The sequence below is a fragment of the Nematolebias whitei genome, chromosome 20 (assembly GCF_014905685.2).
Source record: "Nematolebias whitei isolate Nwh7 chromosome 20, NemWhi1, whole genome shotgun sequence".
NCBI lineage: Eukaryota > Metazoa > Chordata > Actinopteri > Cyprinodontiformes > Rivulidae > Nematolebias > Nematolebias whitei.
This window is the reverse complement of record NC_056517.1, coordinates 21,735,352-21,756,996: the sequence shown is the minus strand read 5'-3', so window position 1 is coordinate 21,756,996 and position 21,645 is coordinate 21,735,352. Positions and strand designations below refer to the sequence as shown.

General features: G+C 40.7%; 2 protein-coding genes across 10 annotated transcripts in view; one reads left to right on the top strand and one right to left on the bottom strand.

Annotated features, from left to right (window-relative positions):
* abi1a (abl-interactor 1a) overlaps positions 1-8,584 on the top strand; it is a 60,828-nt gene extending 52,244 nt beyond the window's left edge. For 2 of the 9 annotated variants that reach the window (XM_037693869.1, XM_037693861.1), the window contains 5 exons: positions 513-620; positions 3,411-3,644; positions 5,554-5,640; positions 7,992-8,174; positions 8,259-8,584. In XM_037693869.1, coding sequence (XP_037549797.1) covers positions 513-620; positions 3,411-3,644; positions 5,554-5,640; positions 7,992-8,174; positions 8,259-8,434 — 788 coding nt within the window. In that variant the 3' untranslated portion in view covers positions 8,435-8,584. The remainder of the gene's footprint in view (positions 1-512; positions 621-3,410; positions 3,645-5,553; positions 5,641-7,991; positions 8,175-8,258) is intronic. The other 7 variants (XM_037693870.1, XM_037693862.1, XM_037693865.1 and 4 more) reach the window with 5 other exon arrangements.
* Positions 8,585-10,911: 2,327 nt separating this feature from the next.
* On the bottom strand, positions 10,912-21,220 carry pdss1 (prenyl (decaprenyl) diphosphate synthase, subunit 1). The gene is made up of 11 exons (XM_037693778.1): positions 21,010-21,220; positions 17,527-17,591; positions 17,308-17,440; positions 17,062-17,192; positions 16,800-16,941; positions 15,342-15,453; positions 15,160-15,269; positions 14,977-15,057; positions 14,593-14,706; positions 12,835-12,915; positions 10,912-11,578 (listed from the first exon to the last, which is right to left on the bottom strand). The coding sequence occupies exons 1-11, from the start codon at positions 21,163-21,165 to the stop codon at positions 11,438-11,440; spliced, it is 1,266 nt and encodes a 421-aa protein (XP_037549706.1). The 5' UTR covers positions 21,166-21,220; the 3' UTR covers positions 10,912-11,437.
* Positions 21,221-21,645: the final 425 nt, after the last annotated feature.

Here is a 21,645-nt window from a genome sequence, read left to right as displayed (position 1 = left end):
TGGCTTCATAAACGTTCACACAGTAAAGGCATTACTTCAGGTGTAAATAAAAGATGTTTGCTGACAGTAGTGCACTACAGAAAGCCAATGTTTACCAGGCAGGGATTATCAAGGCTCTTTGTGTGATTCTCTATTCAACTGTGTAAATAGGCCAAGCTGTGTGAGGCCTCCTGCTGTACATTCAACCAGTAAAGCTTGTATACCACCCAGGACAAGCTGCACACACAGCTGCATTACACCACGACGTCCTTACTCTTTTGGTTTACTTCAGCTTAGACAGAAGTGGTTTTCAAAGTCTGCGGCTGTTTGACTTCAGTACCAGGATCAAGTTAAGCAGCAAATGGCTGTCTGCTCTCGCAGCAAGCAGGTTGCCATGGAAACGCATCGCAGAAATACGCTTGGCTTTGAAAAAGTCAAAGCGCTCCTCCGGGCGCTGAGGGCTTCTTACGTAATGGAGCAGAGATGTTGCAGACTCTTTTCCTGCTTCAATTAACCCCCAGTACTTGTTTCAGTCCCGCCCATGTTCGCTCCTCCTCCCCCACCACCTCCTCCTCCAATGCCTCCACCTGCTACTCCTATGGCCGGGCCGCCGCCCCCAGCACCCCCACCTCCACCCATAGGTGAGACTCATCAACTCCAGGGTTTGTCTCCTTGCTGGTGGTGGATCACTCACTTGCTCGTGGAAGAGATTTCTGAATAAGGGTGTCTGTCTAACCACACTGCAAGCAAAAAGGAGTTGAATATTTATTTAACCCCCTCCCAAAAAACCTGACACCAGCAGTAGAAGCACTACTTTTTGACACATCTATTTCTGACATTCTGTAAATTAATAAGAATATTGAGGAAGGGAAGAGAGGTTAAACATTAATTTACTGCAGACAAACATCTGGACCAAGACATACTTGGTTCCTTTTATTTATTCATTTTTAGTTGCTTGCAGTGTGAAAGCTGTTGGGACAATCATGAAATGGTTTGCCTTTTGTGCCTTTGTTTTAAACCTTGTTTGTGGTGATGGTGGTTTTTATTTCTCTCAGCTGTTTTCTCCTTTATTATAAAGAAGTTTCATGTCACAAAAAGGTTTGTAAGCTCAATCGTCCAGGTGAATAAATACGAAAAGGTTACAATAGTCCCTCGTTTATCGCAGGTGGTTAAGTTCCGAAACACCCCCAACAGTTCAGTCAACAAATAAATTTAAATCAACTAAACTAAAGCAAAAGTTCATTAATCAAGATAACTTGACAATGTTAATGCCTTTTTACTCACCAGCTCTGCAGAAAACACAGCAGCTCAGTTCTGGTTCGTCTTAGTTCTGGTTTGGCAGACCTACCCACCCATGGTCCAGTTCTGATTCGGTTCTGGTCCAGTTCTGATTGGCTCTCTGCATCCACTGAGCGCTAAAGTCACTATGAATACTGTAAGGACCGAACTTTTTCCGATCGAATCAAAACTTTCCAGTGAAGCAGCTTTGCCTTCTGGGTAATGTAGTCCTTTAGATGGCGATGCAGTGTAGGCTCATTGAGAGAAAACTACAAAATGACGGTGCATATAGTTCAAGGTTCTTTATTGTTATTCACATCACGTGGCACATGAGGTGGAATGAAATTGTGTACTCAAGGTCCTAGTTACACCCAAAAATAGCAAAAATATAAAGTATAAATAAAAGAAACCGTATACAAAGATCTAAGATATATGCTAAACATTAATAATGTAAAACAATACAGTATATTAAACAACAGCCTGAACATTTATTTGTTTTTTGTCGTGTATAATCTTGCAGTACTGTACTTTGAAAAACCGCAACAGAGAGAGTCTGCAAAAGTCAAACCACGCTGAAGCGAGGGACTACTCTAAATCCTGTCAACTGGACAAGTTTCATTTTGGGACAAATGTTTTGTCTTTCTCTGAAACACTTCATCAGTCTGAGGCTTAGCAACCCAGATCTCTTATAAATAGTCATCATTGATGTGTTTCAAGCCAACCTGCTGTTAAATTCACAGAAAATGGCTTTAGCACATGCAAAAAGGGACCATCTGTCCAAAACAATCAATCATCATGCACAACAATGAAATGTTTTAGGCCAGATGGACAACTTGCTACTCACAGAAACAGCCTGAGGAGCACCAAGGCCAACATGGTTCAGATCTGGGTTGGCACTCAGACTGATGAAGTCTTTTGGATGAAAGACAAAACATTTCTTCCACGAAGAAACTGTCCAGACATGACTTAATTTTATTTTATTTTTTTAAGTTTCATGTCGCCAATGAGGGGAGAAATCCAAACTGAATGATTTTCATTCTTATCAGCTAAAGGACGGTAATTACTGACAGTAATTGTGAACAGAAACGTGATTTTGAGACTTCTCTTGTTCAGCTACAGTATATTTATGTTTCATTTAATTTGCTTTGTGAGGGGATTCTGGTTAAAGCTGCAACAAACATTTACTTTCACTCAAAATGCTGGTGTGGTATCAGTTATTCAGGATATGATAAATGAATAAAACAAAACAACTGGACTTCTTTTCTGTCATTTAAGGAGTTTTGCTTCCCATCTTTCAGAGATTAGCTAAATTTTAGTTCAACTCTTCACTAATTTGAAATTTGAGTCCTCACTCTAATTCTATGGGGGGGTTAAAGGTGCTGTAGTCATCCTGCGTTGTCTGATGCAGCTTTATTCATTATTGGTTATTTGTAATTACTGTTTGATCAGTTTGTGTTTGATCCTTGAATCCTTGAGGGAAACGATCACTTCGAACACAAATCACGACCTCTGAATCTCTGAACGCTCTCGGCTATAATCACCTCTGCTGCCGACGGTACGGCGAGGTTTGTTTGCGTTCCTTCAAAGTTGAACTTCCTCTGGTTCCACCCTTTTCCAATTTGAGAGTCTGTTCATCCGAGAGATTATTTCTTATCTAGAGAAGGGAGGAGGAAATGCTCGGCAGGACAAAAAAGGAAACTAGATGCTTAACGTCTTCTAAAAAAATAAATAAATAAAACAACTATACACTCACATTCAATCAATTCTCAAAGTGATGATGCATAAACAAACTATTTGAAGACACAAGTTGAAGTTATTTATTTGTTTTCCCTAAACATCTGGTGGCTCAGTTTGTTGTGTTGCTACTCCATCCATCTTTTTTCTCTTCTGATCAATATTTAACCAGACTGCTTCTTGGGACTTTTTATAAAATTTAAACCTGTAACAGTATTATCATTTAACACTTAACCTCCCCTAATTTCCTTTCATCTGATTTGTCTTTACAAGGTTTGGGGCTCCGATCAGTATTTAAAACAATAAATAAATACAGTGTTTTTTTATGGTGTTGATGACTGGTATTTTTTTCTTTCCTTCTCCTCTGGCAAACCTCCTTCTCCCTTGGACTCTGCCTGTCTGTCTGTGGGTGATTCTAGTGGTGGCCGCTGGGCCTGGACTGGGCCCCGCTCCAGTGTCCCAGTTTGGGACCATGTCGCGGCAGATTTCACGACACAACCCCTCCAACTCCTCTGTCTCTATGGTTTCGGCCACGGGCACCTACCGCCGGGCGCCATCGGTCACTTCGCAGTTCTCCTTACAGCAACAACAGCAGCAGCAGCAGCAGCAGCCTCACATTAACGGAGGCACTCCTGGTTATGGCCAAAATTCAAGTAAGGCCCTTCTGTTTCCTTCCACACCCTGCTTTAAAGCTCCTGAACTGACAACTAAAGCACAAAAACTCACGTTCTTTGCACCAACACAGCCACAAACTAAAGGAAAATAACTTCTGTAGCCACAAATGATGCTACGTTTGCAATGCCACTGCTTTCTTAAAGCTTAGTTTGCTTTGTTGCCACAATTGTTGACTTTCTCTTAAGTGCAGATTAATCTTTATTTTTTTTTTTTTAATCTGTGTGCCGCCTTTAGTTTTGATGCATAGTTTATGTTTTAGTTCTGTAACAGGTTTTGTTCAAGCAGCTGTCATTGGCAATATTTACGGTCAGGTCTGTCTTGTCAGATGAACCACTTGGGTTTCGATTGCATTTTTATTTGGCTTCAACCCCAAAATGTGTCATGATCGTGATCTCCATATGCAAATTACAGGGCAATACATTTTTAAGTCTTCTTGACAACATTTGACCTTTTGAACAGACACTTGCAGCTTCAAGGAATGTTTCTATTTTCAAAGCGTTAATACCAGGGCTTAATTTGAGCCAGATCCTGCTGGAATAGGATCCGGGAACGCTCGTATTTTGACAGGGTGTGTTCCGGTAACCGTTTGCTTGGATCCAGTAACTCAGGCTTACAAATAATAAAGTTTGCCTGCCTTGAACAAATAAAACCTATATGTATATGTACTCTGAAAATAATTGCATAAACACTAATTTTAAACATAACCACCACTTACGAGCTTCTTAATAAGTAAGCATTTCCGCTTCTACCCTTAAAAATTATCTCTGCCCCCTAAAAGTACAGTCATGGGCAATTTAATTAAAAACAAAAAAAAAATACAATTAAACAGCACAACTAAACTGTAAAGCAGTTTTACAGTTTAAGTGGGTCATTAATAAACTTGATTATTTATTAAAAATACGTGCAAAATTTTTGATGCATAATCACGTTGTTGCGTATATCACGTATCAAAACAGCGGTGCCAATTTGTCAAAATAAGCCATAAAAATGTCAGAAAGTCCAATTTACTTTCATTAAAATAAAAAAGTCTTCTCATTGTACAACTAAAGAATTAAGGATTGAAGCACACTGAAGGCAGTGCCAATGGAGATAGTACTGGAGCAAATGTGAGGATGCTTGAGAGAAGCAGAGCTATTCACACAAGGAGAGCTGTTGGTCAGGCTACTTATTGTTGCTCTCTATAATAGTTATTGAATCAGTTGTTTACAAATGTCTGTACATGTAGGTGTTTAACAATCCATTAAAATGCACCAGGAAATGGCATCTACTTTATTAAAAAATTTCTGGCGGAGGACCCCCCCACCCCTCCTTTTACATTCTGGCATTGTTTGGTTAACAGATTAAGCACTGGTTAATACTCTAGAGTTATCAGTAAATAAACACTACGATATTTTAAAAATCCAAACCGTCCCTTCACAGATGTTTGAAAGAAGGAGTGTAAGGAAAACTTTTTCAGTTGATGGCTGCATTTCAGATTACACTGTCATCATCCAGATGTTTAGGATTCCAGCCCAGTCTAAATAAACTCCACGACACCTACAGCCTGTATGTGTTTTCCTGTAGAGTGCCCCCTTGTGGCAATACTCTCTACTTTTAAGCATCTGGAGTCAGATAGAAAATAATGATAATCCACGGTTCATCTGCTGACCCCAGTGATCGTCAGATCAAATCTCATCACAGCTGCAGACTTCGCTGAACTTTTCAACTAAAGCTTATGTGAGCGGGGGGATGGGTGGGTGGGGGGGGTGCAGTGTTTCAACTTTAGTGTTGCTTTTTGTCTTTTTTCTGATCACTCCTAAAGATTGATGGGCTCTGTCTATTTTTTTCTTCTTCTTGTGTTCCTCCCATTTGCTTTCCCCCGCCTTGCGCCTCCTTCCTGGCTTTAAGTGTCTGCCGCTCCTCCTCCTCCCCCCATGCCCCAGCTGACTCCACAGATACCTCTGACTGGCTTTGTGGCCAGGATGCAGGAGAGCAGTAAGTGACGAGGCCACACACACACACACTGTAACTTCCTCCTTATCTGTGCCAAGAACATCCATCATGCATTGTGCTTTGCATCTTTTTGGAGCTCGCCCTAAATCATCAATTTCATAATTTAAATAGCTTTCAAACACATTTGCCTCCTTTTTATTTATTTATTTATTTATTTTTTATCTACACCTGTAGTTCCTGGTTTAATGTCAAATTAGTACTTTATTGGAGGTTTTCTAAAGATGAGACTCTCTGCTGTCCTCTGCTGGTGCAAATCCTGAAATGTTTGCAGTTTTTCTTTTGAAGCTGCAAGATCTTTACAATGTGGCTGTAAATATCAACAGTCGACTAACGGCAAGATGTCAATCCTAGTTTCTCTCATACAATATTTGAAGGATGAGATCAGGAGCTATTCAGACTGTCTGATCCTAACCTGCAGCTTCTGTCAGTCAACAAGAAAAGCTGGTTCTGCTGGCTGGAATTTGTAGACTGTATGAGAGTATGATGTTTAGTCCTGTTATTCCTTCAGTATTTATTTTGGAAGAAAAAAAATTGGACTTTATTTGTTTTCTTTGAGTTTTCAAAGCCTTTTATTTGAATCAAAGCAGCTGGGGTTTTGGACCACTCTTCTCATAGTTTTGGATGTTGAAGGATTTTGTTGTCCTCTCTTTTTGGCTGGATCAACCAAAACTGTCAGTGGGGTGTTCTTTTCTCTTCTTCCTGGATCAGTTTGACTCGTTTTTCCACATTGTCTTATTGGAAGGTCAAGATGTAGCAAACAGGTTTCCTCATGTATTTAAATGTAGCTGTTTGGATGTTCATCCTTGAACCTTGAGCCAGTCCTTGAGAAAGTATTATACCATGGATTAAAACGCCCAGAAGTTTCTGGAAAGACCTTTTTTGAAAACTCAAAAGTTCAATAATGAAACGGCTGCCACTGCATTGAATTTTTAGCACTGCACAATATATTGAAACATTTATTTTTATCGCAGTATCAATAGGTGCAATATCAATACTGCAAAAGATTGCAGTAAACTGCAGACACAAACTGCATGCCAGTAACGGTCCGATTGACCCCCACTGCTGTTTCAGATCATGGTAACCGACATGTTCCAAGAGTTATGACAGAAAAAAATGTGAATTTATTGCAGCTGATGCAATTCTCAATAATGTCTCAGTTGCTCATATTCCTTATATTGTACAGCCTGAAACAACTCTGAAGGAAAATGGTTAGTCGGGTAAAACTTTTTTTTTTTTTTTTTTTTTTTTACGATTTAAGCCATTTTTGACCTTCTATAAATAAAATGCTGTTACACTTACGAGACAAAGTGAACAAAATTTAGCTAATGAGAATATTTTCTATCAAGAAAACATTAGTTCTAATGAGTCTGTGGAGAAACGAAGGCCTTGTGCACTCCAGATATTTATTTTTAACTGAACAATTTTTACTGCATTTGTGCTTATTTACATGCAAATGTCTTAAGTGAGGAATACAGACTTTTAAAAATGCTTTTCAATATATGAAGTATTTTTTCAAGAACATTCATAATCTTTTTTGAGCATGCCTGCTATTACTTATTGATCCAGAAAGCAAAGCAGCACTGATGCTATTTTATTATGTAAATTATTTTCAATTGTATCTTTTTCCCATTGTACTTTAAGTGCTTAAAAACATAATAATTGAGAGAAACATGTATAGTATCACAAATTAAGCTACAGTTGTTTTAAGAAAATCTTTAACCAAACTGGAAATGTTCTTTTTCTGTATTTTAATATGATGTTAATGTGAACGTTCTCGCCACCTAGTGGCACAGCATGAGTATGACAGCATGTTTATTTAACAAGTAGACAAATATTTAAGAGAAATAAATATCTGGAGTAGTGTTGATGGGCCTAAATACTACAGTAAAGAGGGATTAAAGTCCCTAAACACACGTGAGTGGAGTGGTCTATAAATCTCTGATAGATATGATGATAAACTAAAACTTTGGCATTGAATAAAGAGAAATTATAGAAAATATTTTAACTAGATTATCACTGGGTCACCTAGAACTGTTTTTATTTCTTAGTTCTAATGATGGCAAACGTATATATTTTTTAAATATCATTGTTTAAGAGGCACAAGTTAATTTTTGTTTTGTATGTGCATGTTAAAACACTTGAAAGTCACAGCAGAATGGGCTCAAACATGAAAAATCATTTTTGAGACTTTCGTGTCTTGCAGCCTGCTCACCACATTCCTCTGCATGTTTGTGTTGTTGGTACTCCTGCATGATCCTGCCGTCGTCCTCCTCATCGCAAAATTCATCCAAACTGAGCAAGAATTTGTTCTCTTCACATTTCTGATTAAATAGTTGCAGACACTCCAACTCCACCTCCTCCTCCACCTCCAGACGACTTGCCCATGTTTGACGAGTCTCCTCCACCGCCGCCTCCTCCCGTGGACTACGAAGAGGAGGACGCCGCAGTCGTGCAGTACAACGACCCTTACGCTGACGGGGACCCGCAGTGGGCCCCCAAGATCTACACGGAGAAAGGTTGGCCTCAAAACTAGAGCACAAAGTCGTTGAGCTAAAGTCCTCCGCCTGGTTTCTGACCGAACGTCTTCTGTGTTCTCACAGTGGTGGCCATCTACGACTACACCAAGGACAAAGAAGACGAGCTGACGTTCATGGAGGGCGCCATCATTTACGTCATCAAGAAGAACGACGACGGCTGGTTCGAAGGCGTGTGCAACGGCGTCACAGGCCTGTTTCCTGGCAACTACGTGGAGAGCATCATGCACTACGCGGAGTGAAGCCACCTCACCGTGAAAGTACTATTTATTCAGTCTCATCTGGTGAAATACTGACGGCAGCAACGCAACTCCGGAGATGCATAGATCCCTTTTTTTTTTAAATACAGAATGTTTTCCTCCTTACTGATTGCAAATAAAATGACAATGACATCAGTTTAGTTTTTGTTTTGTGTGATTAGGGATGTGTGGGTGATGTATAGAGAATAATCTGCCTGTGTTCACTCGGGCTGAAAACAGCTGACGGATGTGTGGTGACATCCAGCCTGAACAAAGATTTTTTTTTTGATTGAGAAATTAGAACGAACATCTTTAGCTTCGATGGAACAAATAAAATGCCACAAAAAGCACCTTCGGTGGAAGTACTTGTATATAGAATGTGAGCTACAGCCTCTTGGAGTCCTGTAATGTAAAATCAATGAATGTTGATGACGGCTCCGCAGATTCATACAGGAAAATAAACACTTGTTTTTAAATACTGTAAACAAATCCTTCTCAAATATGGTTTTGGCATAAAAGCATGCAAATATATTGTAATCTTAAAAGTATTTTTTTTCAATATGCTTCCATTATGTTGTAAATGTATACACATTTTTTTTTTAATCTGTCGAAATCACTGAACTCTTTACTTTTAAGTCAAACAAGCTTTGTCGTGCTATCACTTTTAAATTGGAATGTAAAAATTTAAAACCAAATTTGAGCTTTTTTTTCTTCTGTGATTGTAAGTTTTGAACCAAGAAAAATAGTTCCTCTTATTATTATTTTTTAAATGCAGCAGTTAGGGGCAAAGCTGTAGGAATGTGTTTTTACATTTGGGGTGCTTTTGAGGAAAAGCTGTTTTTGACGTTATGTCTTATCATGCACCACGTCCTGCTGTAGCACCCTCAGCACCCCTGGTTCCCAAATCGATTTGGCTCTTTTGAGGTGACGCTAACCTGCTCAGGATCGCTGTTCAGTTTGTCCAACTTGACTCTGAATGTCTCCAACGTCATGGTTGATCCAAATGGGATGAAACTGAAATACAGGTTTTGGAAGCCTCACCCCCTAAAAAAGCAGAACATTTCCAGGGAATGATGGGAAATGTCTTCTCTCCTGGTCTAACAGCTGATTGGTTTAGATGTTGGCTCAGCAGTTTGACCTTCCATAGAATGAACTCTTGTTGCATTTAAACAGTTTCACAATGTTTATTCTACCACCGTCACTTAGCCAGAGGCTGAATCCCCTTAGATTAAATCACAAACTAATGCGCCCACTTTTATTATTGTAGAAATTTACAGTACTGTGCAAAAATCTTGAGTAATCTTTCTTTAAATGTTTTAAAGTGGTCTGGATCAATCTTTTTCTAGAATTTGCTGTTATGAATTTATTCTTCTACCCATTTTCAGGCCGTTTGTGAAGAATTGTATTTACAGTTTTCTGTTAAACCATCAGTCACTGACACAAAAAGTCTCAACTCAAAAAAGGTGGTTCAGTGTTTGTTGACACAGAACTTTTTTAAATTGGATTCTTTGTTACCATTTCACCAGAAAAATGCAATTTTGTCCAAATATTAGCTGTACATTTGAAAAACACCAAACGTAACTGTTAGAGACAAAGTAGTATTTTAGCACCAAAAACATTTAGCTGGGAACGGCCTACAGCAGCAGATCAACAGGGTGATGCAGCTCTCAGATCTTTGCTGAACGGAATTAATTAAGCAGCAAAAGTTTATTTAAAAACTTTGAAAGCTCTTCAGTAAGCCTGAAGGATTGCTCAGGACCACCTTAAAAGACAACAGTTTGTTTGAAGAAATAATAAAGATGGATTAAAACTTGTCCACAGTTCTGTACAGGTGGATTTAAAACCCTAGTTTAACCATTTCAAGTTGCTTTGCCTTTCCTTTTGTTTTTTTGCTTATGCAGTCTGAGAAGTCTGCAGTTGCAAACAGATGATACCAATTCATTTAAAAGAGGCTGAACATTAAGACAATATTTCAACTGAGCTCACAGGAGCTGTTTGTAGCTGTAGCTCTGAGTGGACTCATCCTTCCAAGAGACAATTCAGATGCAAGACCGTAGACCAACAATGACCTCCTCAGTCTTCTCAAAGCAACAAGAACTGTGCTGTGTTCAAGTCCACAGGGACGGAGTCAAGTGCAGCCAGTTAATATTTGGTGTTCCTCAGGAATTGCCTTCAGAGGTATTTTATTCTTGCGTAGGCAACGTTTGGATTTCCTGCTGTGGACATGTTTCAGATATTTCAGCCGATGCCTTGTTTTTGTTCCCACTTTGTTTTTTTTACAATCTGCTCAATCTCATGAGTTCAACAGAAAGGCACCTCTCTCTGCTCATCATTTGTATATACTACGTGCCGATTAGAGTTAATGTACAGTCTTTTTTAATAAACAAATCTACGTCCAACGTGTGTGTCATCATTTAGGAAATAATCAAGCAAAGCAGTCCTTTAAATAAAAAAGTTCAACAGACTTTTATTGAGCATGGAGTCGTTGAAGATGTTAAGGCCTTGGTTGTTTGACGTTGCCTTTTAAAATAGAAAAAAAAATATCAAATAGACTGTTTGGCTTTTGACAGGTGGACGGATCTCATCCCAAGTTTGCACCTCGTCTCACTTGGAATTAGACTTCACAACAGCTCAACGCAGAGCTAGCGTGTAACGCACATCTGAGAAATGGGAGGTCGCCATGGTTACAGTACTGCATGATGTAAAGGTGACGTCTTCAGTACCATTTCTCCTAAGATGTTAATTTACATCAAACCCTGACTTTGATTAAAATTTAAATAAAAACTAACTTGCATGACAAAACCAAGTGTATTTATGCATCATGATAAAAGTTCTGAAAGATCCAATAAATCAACGCGGTGGCACGAAAACCAGCACCAAGGATCCTTGCAAATCCAACCCTCAACACTTCTGTTGGTATTTCTGTCCCACCCTGGTCTGGTTGTGTTGCAGGGCGAGTTGCCTTTCCAGGAGTAGCTGCCTGAAGAGAAGGCGGGCGGTGGAGGCTTATTTGTTTCTGTTGAGCACGATCTGTGTGAGCCGGATGAGGGCGTCCCTCTCAGGAGACGGCCGCAGGAAGCTGATCTGTCTTATGGCTTCATCGCAGTACCGCTGGGCCAAGAAGGTGGTCTGCTGCACACCGTCACTCTGAAACGACAAGAGCTGGTCAGGAACGTTGATGGCCTTTATTTTCTGACCTGAAAAAAGTGAAACCCATAGGCCTTCGTTTGCATGTTCACACCAGTTAAATTTATTTATATAGCGCCAAGTCGCAACAGACGTCGTCTCGGCACTGAACAGAAACATTCATATTTAAAAATAATAATTTAACATTTATCTGAGGAGACTGCTTTCAATTTAACTTCATCGCAGAATCATCTTGAGCAAGCAAGAAGGCGACAGTGGAAAGGAAAAACTCCCTCATGAGAAAGAAACCTTTAGCAGAACCAGGCTCAGGACAAGCGGCCATCTGCTTCGACCGGCTGGGTTTGAGAGGAACAGATACACAATGGCAGGTCAAGAATCACATGCTAAGATAAAAATAATATCAAATGAAAATATTCAATTTTAACAATTCATTTATGGAAATGAGGTCAATTTGTCCTCTAGTCGTCTAAGCCTATGGCAGCATGACAAGCCAACTCGAACTATAGGATTTATCAAAAAGGAAATCTTAAAACTGGACAATGTGTCAGCCTCACAGACGGAAACTGGAAGTTGGTTCCACAAGAGAGGAGCCTGATAACTGAAAGAGCTTCCTCCCATTCTTCTTTTGGAAACTCTAGGAACTGCAAGTAAAACTGCAGTCTGAGAGCGAAGTGCTCTGTTAGAAAAATATGGAACAATAAGATCTGTAATATAAGATGGAGCTAGGTTGTTGAGGGCTTTGTAGGCTAGAAGTAAGATTTTGAATTAAACAACAGACCCGACTGATGACGGGTGAATCAAAACTCCCTGAATTACATTTGGGATTTGGTGCTTGTGTATTATTTTTGTATCAGTTTAATAGCACAACAGAATATTATCAGCCGCAGAGACCCACAACCTAATAAAGTTGTTTTGTCTTCGTTGTGCAGGTAGCGATAAGACAAAGGAATTAAGAGTCTGTGACACAAAAAACAAATGAGACAAAATACGCTACTTTTTAATCAAAGCCAGGGGCAAAAAGTAATTTTACAAAATAGCCATTTTAGATTTTTATTAAATGAAAAAGAAAAAAATGAGAACTTCCAACAAATGACTAGAATAAAATGGCATTTAGAGAAATAAAGCATTATTAACAATGCAGCAGATTGTGAACAGCGTAACAAAAATGACAGTCAAATCAAGGTTTAATTGAATACACATTTTATTACTACCTTTATAGATTTTATTTAAGTGGGTGTAGGGTCTCAGAGTCATACCTGCAGGACGTACTGCCAGGCTCGATCTACATCTCCACTGGAGCCGAAGCGTCTCATGATCATTGCATGCAGCTCAGGAAACTGAAGGAAAACAGGAGTTGTCAAAATGATGCGTTTGTTCTGGATCATTTGGATAGGTTTTTACAAACCGGATTCCAAAAAAGTTGGGACACTAAACAAATTGTGAATAAAAACTGAATGCAATGATGTGGAGGTGCCAACATCTAATATTTTATTCAGAATAGAACACAAATCACAGATCAAAAGTTTAAACTGAGAGAATGTATCATGTTAAGGGAAAAATCTGTCGTTTCCAAATTTCATGGCGTCAACAAATCCCAAAAAAGTTGGGACAAGTCCATTTTTACCACTGTGTGGCATCCCCCCTTCTTCTTACAACACTCAACAGACGTCTGGGGACAGAGGAGACCAGTTTCTCAAGTTTAGAAATAGGAATGCTCTCCCATTCATGTCTAATACAGGCCTCTAACTGTTCAATCGTCTTGGGCCTTCTTTGTCGCACCTTCCTCTTTATGATGCGCCAAATGTTCTCTATAGGTGAAAGATCTGGACTGCAGGCTGGCCATTTCAGTACCCGGATCCTTCTCCTACATAGCCATGATGTTCTGATTGCTGCAGAATGTGGTCTGGCATTATCATGTTGAAAAATGCAGGGTCTTCCCTGAAAGAGATGACGTCTAGATGGGAGCATATGTTATTCTAGAACATGAACATAGTTCTCTGCATTAATGGTGCCTTTCCAGACATGCAAGCTGCCCATGCCACAAGCGCTCATGCAACCCCATACCATCAGTGATGCAGGCTTCTGAACGGAGCGTTGATAACAACTTGGGCTATCCTTGTCCTCTCTGGTCCAGATGACATGGCGTCCCAGTGTTCCATAAAGAACTTCAAATCATGACTCATCTGAACACAGAACAGTTTTCCATTTTGCAACACTCCATTTTAAATGACCCCTGGCCCAGTGCAAATGTCTGAGCTTGCTTAGAAATGGCTTACCCTTTGCACTGTAGAGTTTCAGCTGGCAACGGCGGATGGCACGGTGGATTGTGTTCACTGACAATGATTTCTGGAAGTATTCCTGAGCCCATTCTGTTATTTCCTTGACAGTGGCATTCCTGTTTGAAGTGCAGTGACGTTTAAGGGCCCGGAGATCACGAGCATCCAGCAGAGTTTTACGGCCTTGACCCTTACACACAGCGATTGTTCCAGATTCTCTGAATCTTTTGATGATGTTATGCACAGTTGATGATGATAACTTAAAAGTCTTTGCTATTTTATGCTGGGTAACACCATTCTGGTATTGCTGCACTATCTTTCTGCGCAACAATGGTGGAATTGGTGATCCTCTTACCATCCTGGCTTCTGAGAAACACTGACAGTCTGAGAAGCTCTTTTTATACCCAATCATGTTGTCAACTGACCTAATTAGTGTTAATTGATCTTCCAGCTGTTCGTTATATGCTCAATTTCCTTTTTCCAGCCACGTATTGCTACTTGTCCCAACTTTTTTGGGATTTGTTGACACTGTGAAATTTTGAATCAACATATTTTTCCTTTAAAATGTTACATTTACTCAGATTAAACTTTTGATCTGTCATCTATGTTATATTACGAATAAAATATTGACATTTGCCATCTCTACATCATTGCATTCACTTTTATTCACAATTTGTTTAGTGTCCCAACTTTTTTGGAATCCGGTTTGTATGAAAACGGGTTGATGAGGTGTTTCACCTGCTGACAAGCAAACAGAACCGGTCCAGTGGCCAAACCCAGTTTTAGGTCAGCAGCTGTGGGTTTCCCCAGCTGATCCGCTCCTGACGTGAAGTCCAAAACATCATCTACTAGCTACAAATTCAGAAAGAATAAAATCAGACCATTGTTTTATGCCAGATCATTTCATCAATTTCTATACTACACAAAAATTATTACAATCCCATGAAAAATTACCTGGGTCACAATAAAACATAGATTAGATTAAAATGGAATCTCACTGCCCGGATCTCCAAATTATATTGCTTGCATCAACTCATCAATTTCAGAGTTGTATACATTTTTAGTATTATGCAGCTCTTAAAATATTCCGAGCATTGAAGTGAATTAAGGATCAGAATTCACCTGAAAGGCGATGCCGACGTTTTTCCCATACTGGTAGGCTATTTCATGGACTTCTGGGTCTGAGTTCACCAGCATGGATACCTTCAGATAAAGAAATGCAGCAGTCAACAAAAAGCAACAAGTGCAGAAAACGAGACTCCCCTCTACCGTTGAGCTATTCATGTGGAAACAGAACGTACATACTGCTTTACAGCTGTGCGCCATAAGACTCGCCGTCTTCTTGAAGGTTTTTTCAAGGTAGTGCTTGAATCGCTCGTTCTCGTTCTCTTTGGAGCCCAGCTGCATAAATTCACCTGGGAGAACAAGGCTTTGAGTTATTGACAAGTTCTTTCCGTTCGGAAGGTCAGAACGGGTTTGTAATCTACCTCGCACTAAGTCGTCTATCGCTTGGGAAAGCACTTTCACCACAGCACTGTTGCCGAGTCGAGCCAAGGCCATCGTGGCAGCTGAGAGGATGAAATCTCCAGCCAGAATAGCCTAAAAGAGACAAAACTTGAATTAAACATGCTGCATAGTGTTGTAGTACTCGAGACCAGTCTCAAGACCACTTTTTGATGGTCTCGGTTTTGTCTCGGTCTCGGACATTGAGGACTCTGAATTTTATTTCAAGACCACAACTGTGGAAATATCACTACATTGCCAGAATATTGTCCAGTTTATTTGTTAACATCTTTGTTTTTATTGGATGCTAAACGTACTGATTCAAATCCAAGTGATAATGTGACTCATCGCTAAATACATGTTTTTGTTACCGCTGTCACGCCCACCCCCTTTCACTCGCACACAGTTCTGTACCAACAGAACAATACAGACAGCAGAACGTAACGTCGCAACCAGGGGTGAAAGTAAACCGGTCCAGTACTGCATACCACTAGAAGATTCTGCACCGGTACGCAGTACCTGGAAGAGAGGGGAGCGGCTGTCTACTGTAAAGTCTCATTCAGAACCGGTCACGGCTGCACTTTGTATCAGAATAGATTCTCTAACAATAATCAGTCTAAAACACGACTTAATCAGTTAATAAATAGCTTTTTTCCTCATTTCAAATTGTTTCTGAACTCTCCGTGCTCTGCTGGAGCCTCGTTTCTCTATCGCGGTGAGGCTAGTTTTACGTCGAGCTCCGTGGCTTCAGCGGTGAGTTCTCGTCATTCGATCCGAAGCTCAGTCTGCCCCTCCTCCGAGATGTAATGGTTCGCTTAGGGACCGTCAACAAATTACAGAACCAAACACTCTTCAGAAACAAAAGAATAATATAGTTTACATCGTTTGACCCACTGACACAGAACTAATGTTAAACTACTCTAACAGACCTGACACACAAGACACCATCATTTATTTCTCATTTTAAGCATTTTCTAATTCGTTCTAGAGTGAAAAACATGATTTTTGAACAAACACATTATGTAAAATTAGAAAATGCTTTAAAATGAGAAATAACAAAGGGTGCCTCATCTGTCAGGTCTAGTAGAGTAGTTCAACATACATTTTGTGTCAGTGGGTCACATGACATGAACATTATTGTGCAAAAACCACTGACTGATTTCTTTATGTAGCTTTGAAATTTTATAAAAGCTCATACGTTCATTCAAAAGCAAACTTAAGTTGCAGTATGTAATTTTTAGAAAAGTTATATACGTTTTTTTACATATTTGTTAAAACTGTCACTATGTCATGACAGTATAGTATAAGACGGATAATCTGAAAAGATTAAGCTCCAAGGCTTGAGGTCTTGGTCTCGACTTGGTCTCGAACCCCAAAAGTCTTGTCTTGTCTCGGATTATGTGGTCTTGATGCTGCGAGAAGTAAAAAAAAAAAAGTCGTACCTTTTTTTGTCCCCACACAGTATTGATCGATCTCTTCCCCCTTCGCTCGTTCGATCCATCTATTACATCATCGTGCACCAAGCTGGCAGTGTGAATCATCTCAGAGATCATAGCTATCGTCCTTTGCCCTGGGAGTACATCTCTGCAAACAGCCAGCGAATAACAGGAAGTTAAGACTTTCATGCCTCATGGATCCTTTATTACAAAATGCAAACAGAATGTTGTGTTCAAGCGCGGTTGTAAAAATGAGCTTTTTCTTTACCCAGCTTTGTCGCTGTGGATGTTCAGGGCCCGGGACATCAGGATGACAATGATTGGTCGGATAGCCTTGCCTTTGCCATCAAAATAATAGTCACACAGATGCTTCAGTTCTTTCGTAGACACAAACAACTCCTGTGAGACAAAATAAAAGTCTATTTTTATTTATTTATTTAAAGTCTAAAGGTCTAATTAAAAAGGTCAAAATTGTCCGATTTTTAAATTTTTTTAAATTAAATTTCAGCAACACCTTGATGTCGTCGTATAAACTTGTCAAGTCTTTCTGGGCCAACGTAAAGGGGTCTTTAAGCTTGGCGTCGCTGTGCGTCGCTCTGCAGCAGCAACACTGTAATGTGGGAGGCGGCAACCAAGAGCTGTGTCTGCTGTGAGGGGAACACGGGCGTCGCAGTCAAAACACTGAAGAGAAGCTGAACCAGAAGAAATGAAGCTGGGTCGCGGCACAGCTCACCTGATTACAGATGGATTTAGGTGGAGAGCTTTGGAGTGGGTCTGCGTCGAAAACAAGGGTCTCCTCTGAAACACAAAACACATAAAGCCAATGACTCCAAACTAACTGTTTGTAAATACATTTCATCAGTCAGATTTATTTTGTAGTTAATTCACATAAAAAATGTGAGTTTTACCAACCAGGGGTATAACTCTACAATTTGACTGTTAGCTACAGAAGGTTAACTTTATGCCACGGTTTTAATGAGTATTTGAGACTCCAGTAAAAAATTTATGCATTTGAAGTGTGTTGTCCACTCCCTGATTTTAAATTCCTCAGCTCTTTTGTAATTTCTTCTTCTTCTTTCGTCTTTTCCCTCTTCAAGGGTCGCAACAGTGAGTCATCCTCCTCCATCTCTGTCCTCTGTCCTCACTCCATCTACCTCCATGTCCTCTCTAACTGCATCCATATATCTCCTCTTTGAACTTCCTCTGTCTTTTTCCTGGCAGCTGCATTTCTAACATCCTTCTACCAATATACCCACTGTCCCTCCTCTGGACATGTCCAAACCATCTCAGTCTGGTCTCTAACTCAACCTGTGCTGTACCTTTGATGATCTCATTCATTCTCCTAAGTTCTCCTAAGCAGAACCTCAACATCTTCCTTTCTGTCATAATCTGTCCTCTTGTCTGTGTTCTTTGTGTTTCTTCTCTCATTTCCTTTTTATGATCCTTGGGTTTGTCTCCATCGTGTGCTGTCCAAGCTACTGCTCCCTTCCTTCTTCACCTGTTGTCCCTCCCAGCCATTTGCCATTTGTCTCGTCAGTGTTTGTGCATTTAAGTCTGTGTCTCCTGCATGTTGGCATCTGGGCATTTTCTCATGAAGGCTCCTTGCTTGTGGTCCATGTCCTGCATGACATCCTGGTTTTTGACTCCCTTTATGCCTGCTCATGATTCATGTAAGTTGTTGCTGTCATGTCAGTCCTTTTGTTCATCCATCCATCCATCCATTATCTTCCGCTTATTCCGAAGTCAGGTCGCTAGGGCAGCAGCTTGAGCAGGGAGGCCCAGACATCTCTTTCCACAGCCACCTCTTCAAGCTCTTCTGGGAGGATTCCAAGGCGTTCCCAGGCCACCTGAGAGATGTAGTCTCCCCAGCGTGTCCTGGGTCTTCCCCGGGGTCTCCTCCCAGTTGGACATGCCCGAAGCACCCCCCTAGGGAGGCGCCCAGGGGGCATCCTTACCAGATACCTGAACCACCTCGACTGGTTCCTCTTGAACTTTTACTTTAGACCCAAGTTCTCCTGGTCCTGCCTGCATTTTGGGTCCAACCACCACCAGACTGTTACACTTTCTGCCACTTCCAGTTCTTTCTCCTGTCTTTTTGTCCATGTCTTTATCTCCAGACCAGACAACATAGCTGGTCTCACCACTATCTTGTAAACTTTTCCTTTTACCTTTGCTGACACCTTTTTGTCACAAATCACTCTTGAAACTTTTCTCCATCCACTCCTTCCTACCTGGACTTTCTTCTTCACCTCTTTATCACACTCTCCTTTTTCCTGGACAGTGGACCCCAAGTACTTGAAGTCCTGCACCTTTGTGACCTCTGCTCCTTGTAGCCTCACTGTTCCACCGGCCTCCCTCTCATTCACACACACGTACTCTGTCTTACTACGGCTGACTTTCATTCCTCTTCTTTCAAGTGCATACCTCCACCTCTCCAAGTTCTCTTCCACCTGTTCCCTGTTCTCACCACAGAACACATTGTCATCTGCAAACATCATAGTCCACAAGGATTCCTGCCTGACCTCATCTGTTAGTCGGTCCATCACCAGAGCAAACAAGAAGGGGCTCAGAGCTGATCCTTGATGCACTCCCACCTCCACCTTGAAGCTGTTTGTCACTCCTACAGCACATCTCACCACTGTCCTGCTGTCCTCATACATGTCCTGTACCTGTCCAACAATCATTGCCACTCCAGATTTCCTCATGCAATACCACACCTCCTCCCTTGGCACCCTGTCATATGCTTTTTCTAAATCCACAAAGACACAATGGAGTTCTTTCTGACCCTCTCTGTACTTCTCCGTCATCATCCTTAAATAAAAGATGGCATCTGTGGTGCTCTTTCTCAGCATGAAACCATACTGCTGCTCACAGATAGTCACCTCTCATCATCTCTAGTCTAGCTTCCACAATTCTCTCCCAGATCTTCATTGTGTGAATGAAGATCTGCCTACTGCCTTCCCCTTCTTCATTCTTTTCAGAGCTATCCAATTTTCCCCCTCACTATTATTTCCCACTTCCTGGTCCACAGTTTATATGATCTCTACTCTTCTTTCCCTTTCATTCTCTTCATTCGTTAGCTCCTCAAAGTAACTCCTTCCATCTTCCCATCACTGTCCCATTGTTGTCCAGAACGCAGCAGCCCGATTTTTAACCAGTACAGGCAAAAGAAAGCACATTACACCAGTTTTGGCCTCACTGCACTGGTTACCGGTTCACTTTCGAATCCAGTTCAAAATACTCATGTATGTCTACAAATCACTGAACAGTGTCGCCCCCCCCATCTCTCTGATCTGCTACAACCGTATGTCCCACCACGTTCATTGAGGTCAGCAGACCAGTTGCTCCTCACAGTTCCAGGAACTCGTCTTAAGCGCAGAGGGGACAGGGCCTTCTCTGTAGCAGGACCAAGACATTGGAACAAGTTACCTCTGCTTGTCAGACAGGCCCCCTCCCTCTCGGTTTTCAAGTCCCGTTTAAAAACCCACTACTATTCGGTAGCTTTCAACACCAGATGATCTGTGTTTTGAACCTGTATGCTCCACACTGGTTAGTCGTCATTATCTGCATCATTTTTATGTCTATATTTCTGATTTACATCAGTTTGTATTTTGCTTTGTGTGTTACCTGTTGTTCTGTCTGTACAGCACTTTGGTTGGCCTTGTCGCTGTTTTAAGTGCTCTATAAATAAAATGGTATGGTATGGTATGGTATCACACTCACATCACTTGTTAGACCATTCCCATTCCTTTCTTTAACGAGCCTAACCTGCTGCACATCCTTTCCAGCCTGATCCCTCTGTCTTGCCAATGGATACAAGCTCTTTTGTAATTTTGTAGTTTCAAAACTGAGTAGTTTTGTTTAAGAAGTCAGTAGTAATTTATGTTCTTCTGTTAAAATAATGAATGAGACGTTTACTGACTTCTGACAAAAACTAAACACATTAAGTTAAAGCCATACATGCACATTTTCACCTTGATATAGATTTTAACTAAAGTAACATCCATTAGATGTTGTAACCATCAGTAAAACACTCATTATAAAATTTATAATGAATGTAAATTACATGTAACGAGCACAGCCACGAAATATGTCAACAGCTCAGAGAAAACAGAACTAATCTGAGGGTTTACACTACAACTAGCCGGCTGCCAGCTCCGCGGTGGATTTGACCTTCCAGGGGTTTGACAGAACTTCCGGTTCGGTCCAGACTCACCTCATTTCCCGGTCCGGAGCTCCGGGACTCCCGGCCGAAACTGCACACCGAGGAGGACATGGGCCTGCCGCTAAAACCCCACAGAGTCTCGGTTAAAGTCGTGCTCGTACAGCCTGTACTCAACCTTCTGTAGAACCTCCACCACGACACCGCCATGTTTCCGGCCGGGAGCGTGCATCAGAACCGGTTATATATTTTGCCGGAAACGGAAATCAGTAACCGGGACTTTCACAATAAAGTTAGCAGCAAGCCGAGCCGACCATAGATATTATATGACTAGATACAGCATTGACCGCTATCGCCTATTGGCGCTGACGAGATTTAGGGCCGCCATCTTGAAACGGTCGACCGCTCCACTCAGTGTAACCTGTTTCTCAGGAGCAATGAAGTATTTGCGCGTTTAATCAGTCAGAGATGAATACTAAACTCATTCTCACGATTTTTTCCTCTGTAAATCTCAGGAGTACAGCCATTAAAGCTGAACACATGGTTCAATGTATTTAAATATTCTTGGTGGGGTTAACATTAACACTAATAAAATATTCTTATGACACGTTTGCAAAACTCAGTCACTGATACATTTTTATTAAGATATATATATATATATATATATATATATATATATATATATATATA

Excerpts from the sequence above, each read along its gene's own strand:
- pdss1 (XM_037693778.1), bottom strand. The coding sequence starts at position 21,165 with ATGGCGGTGTCGTGGTGGAGGTTCTACAGAAGGTTGAGTACAGGCTGT. Across the intron at positions 17,441-17,526 it reads CTAAATCCATCTGTAATCAG|CAGACACAGCTCTTGGTTGC; the intron begins GTGAGCTGTGCC and ends TTCCCCTCACAG. Across the intron at positions 14,707-14,976 it reads ACGTCGGCATCGCCTTTCAG|CTAGTAGATGATGTTTTGGA; the intron begins GTGAATTCTGAT and ends CTGAATTTGTAG.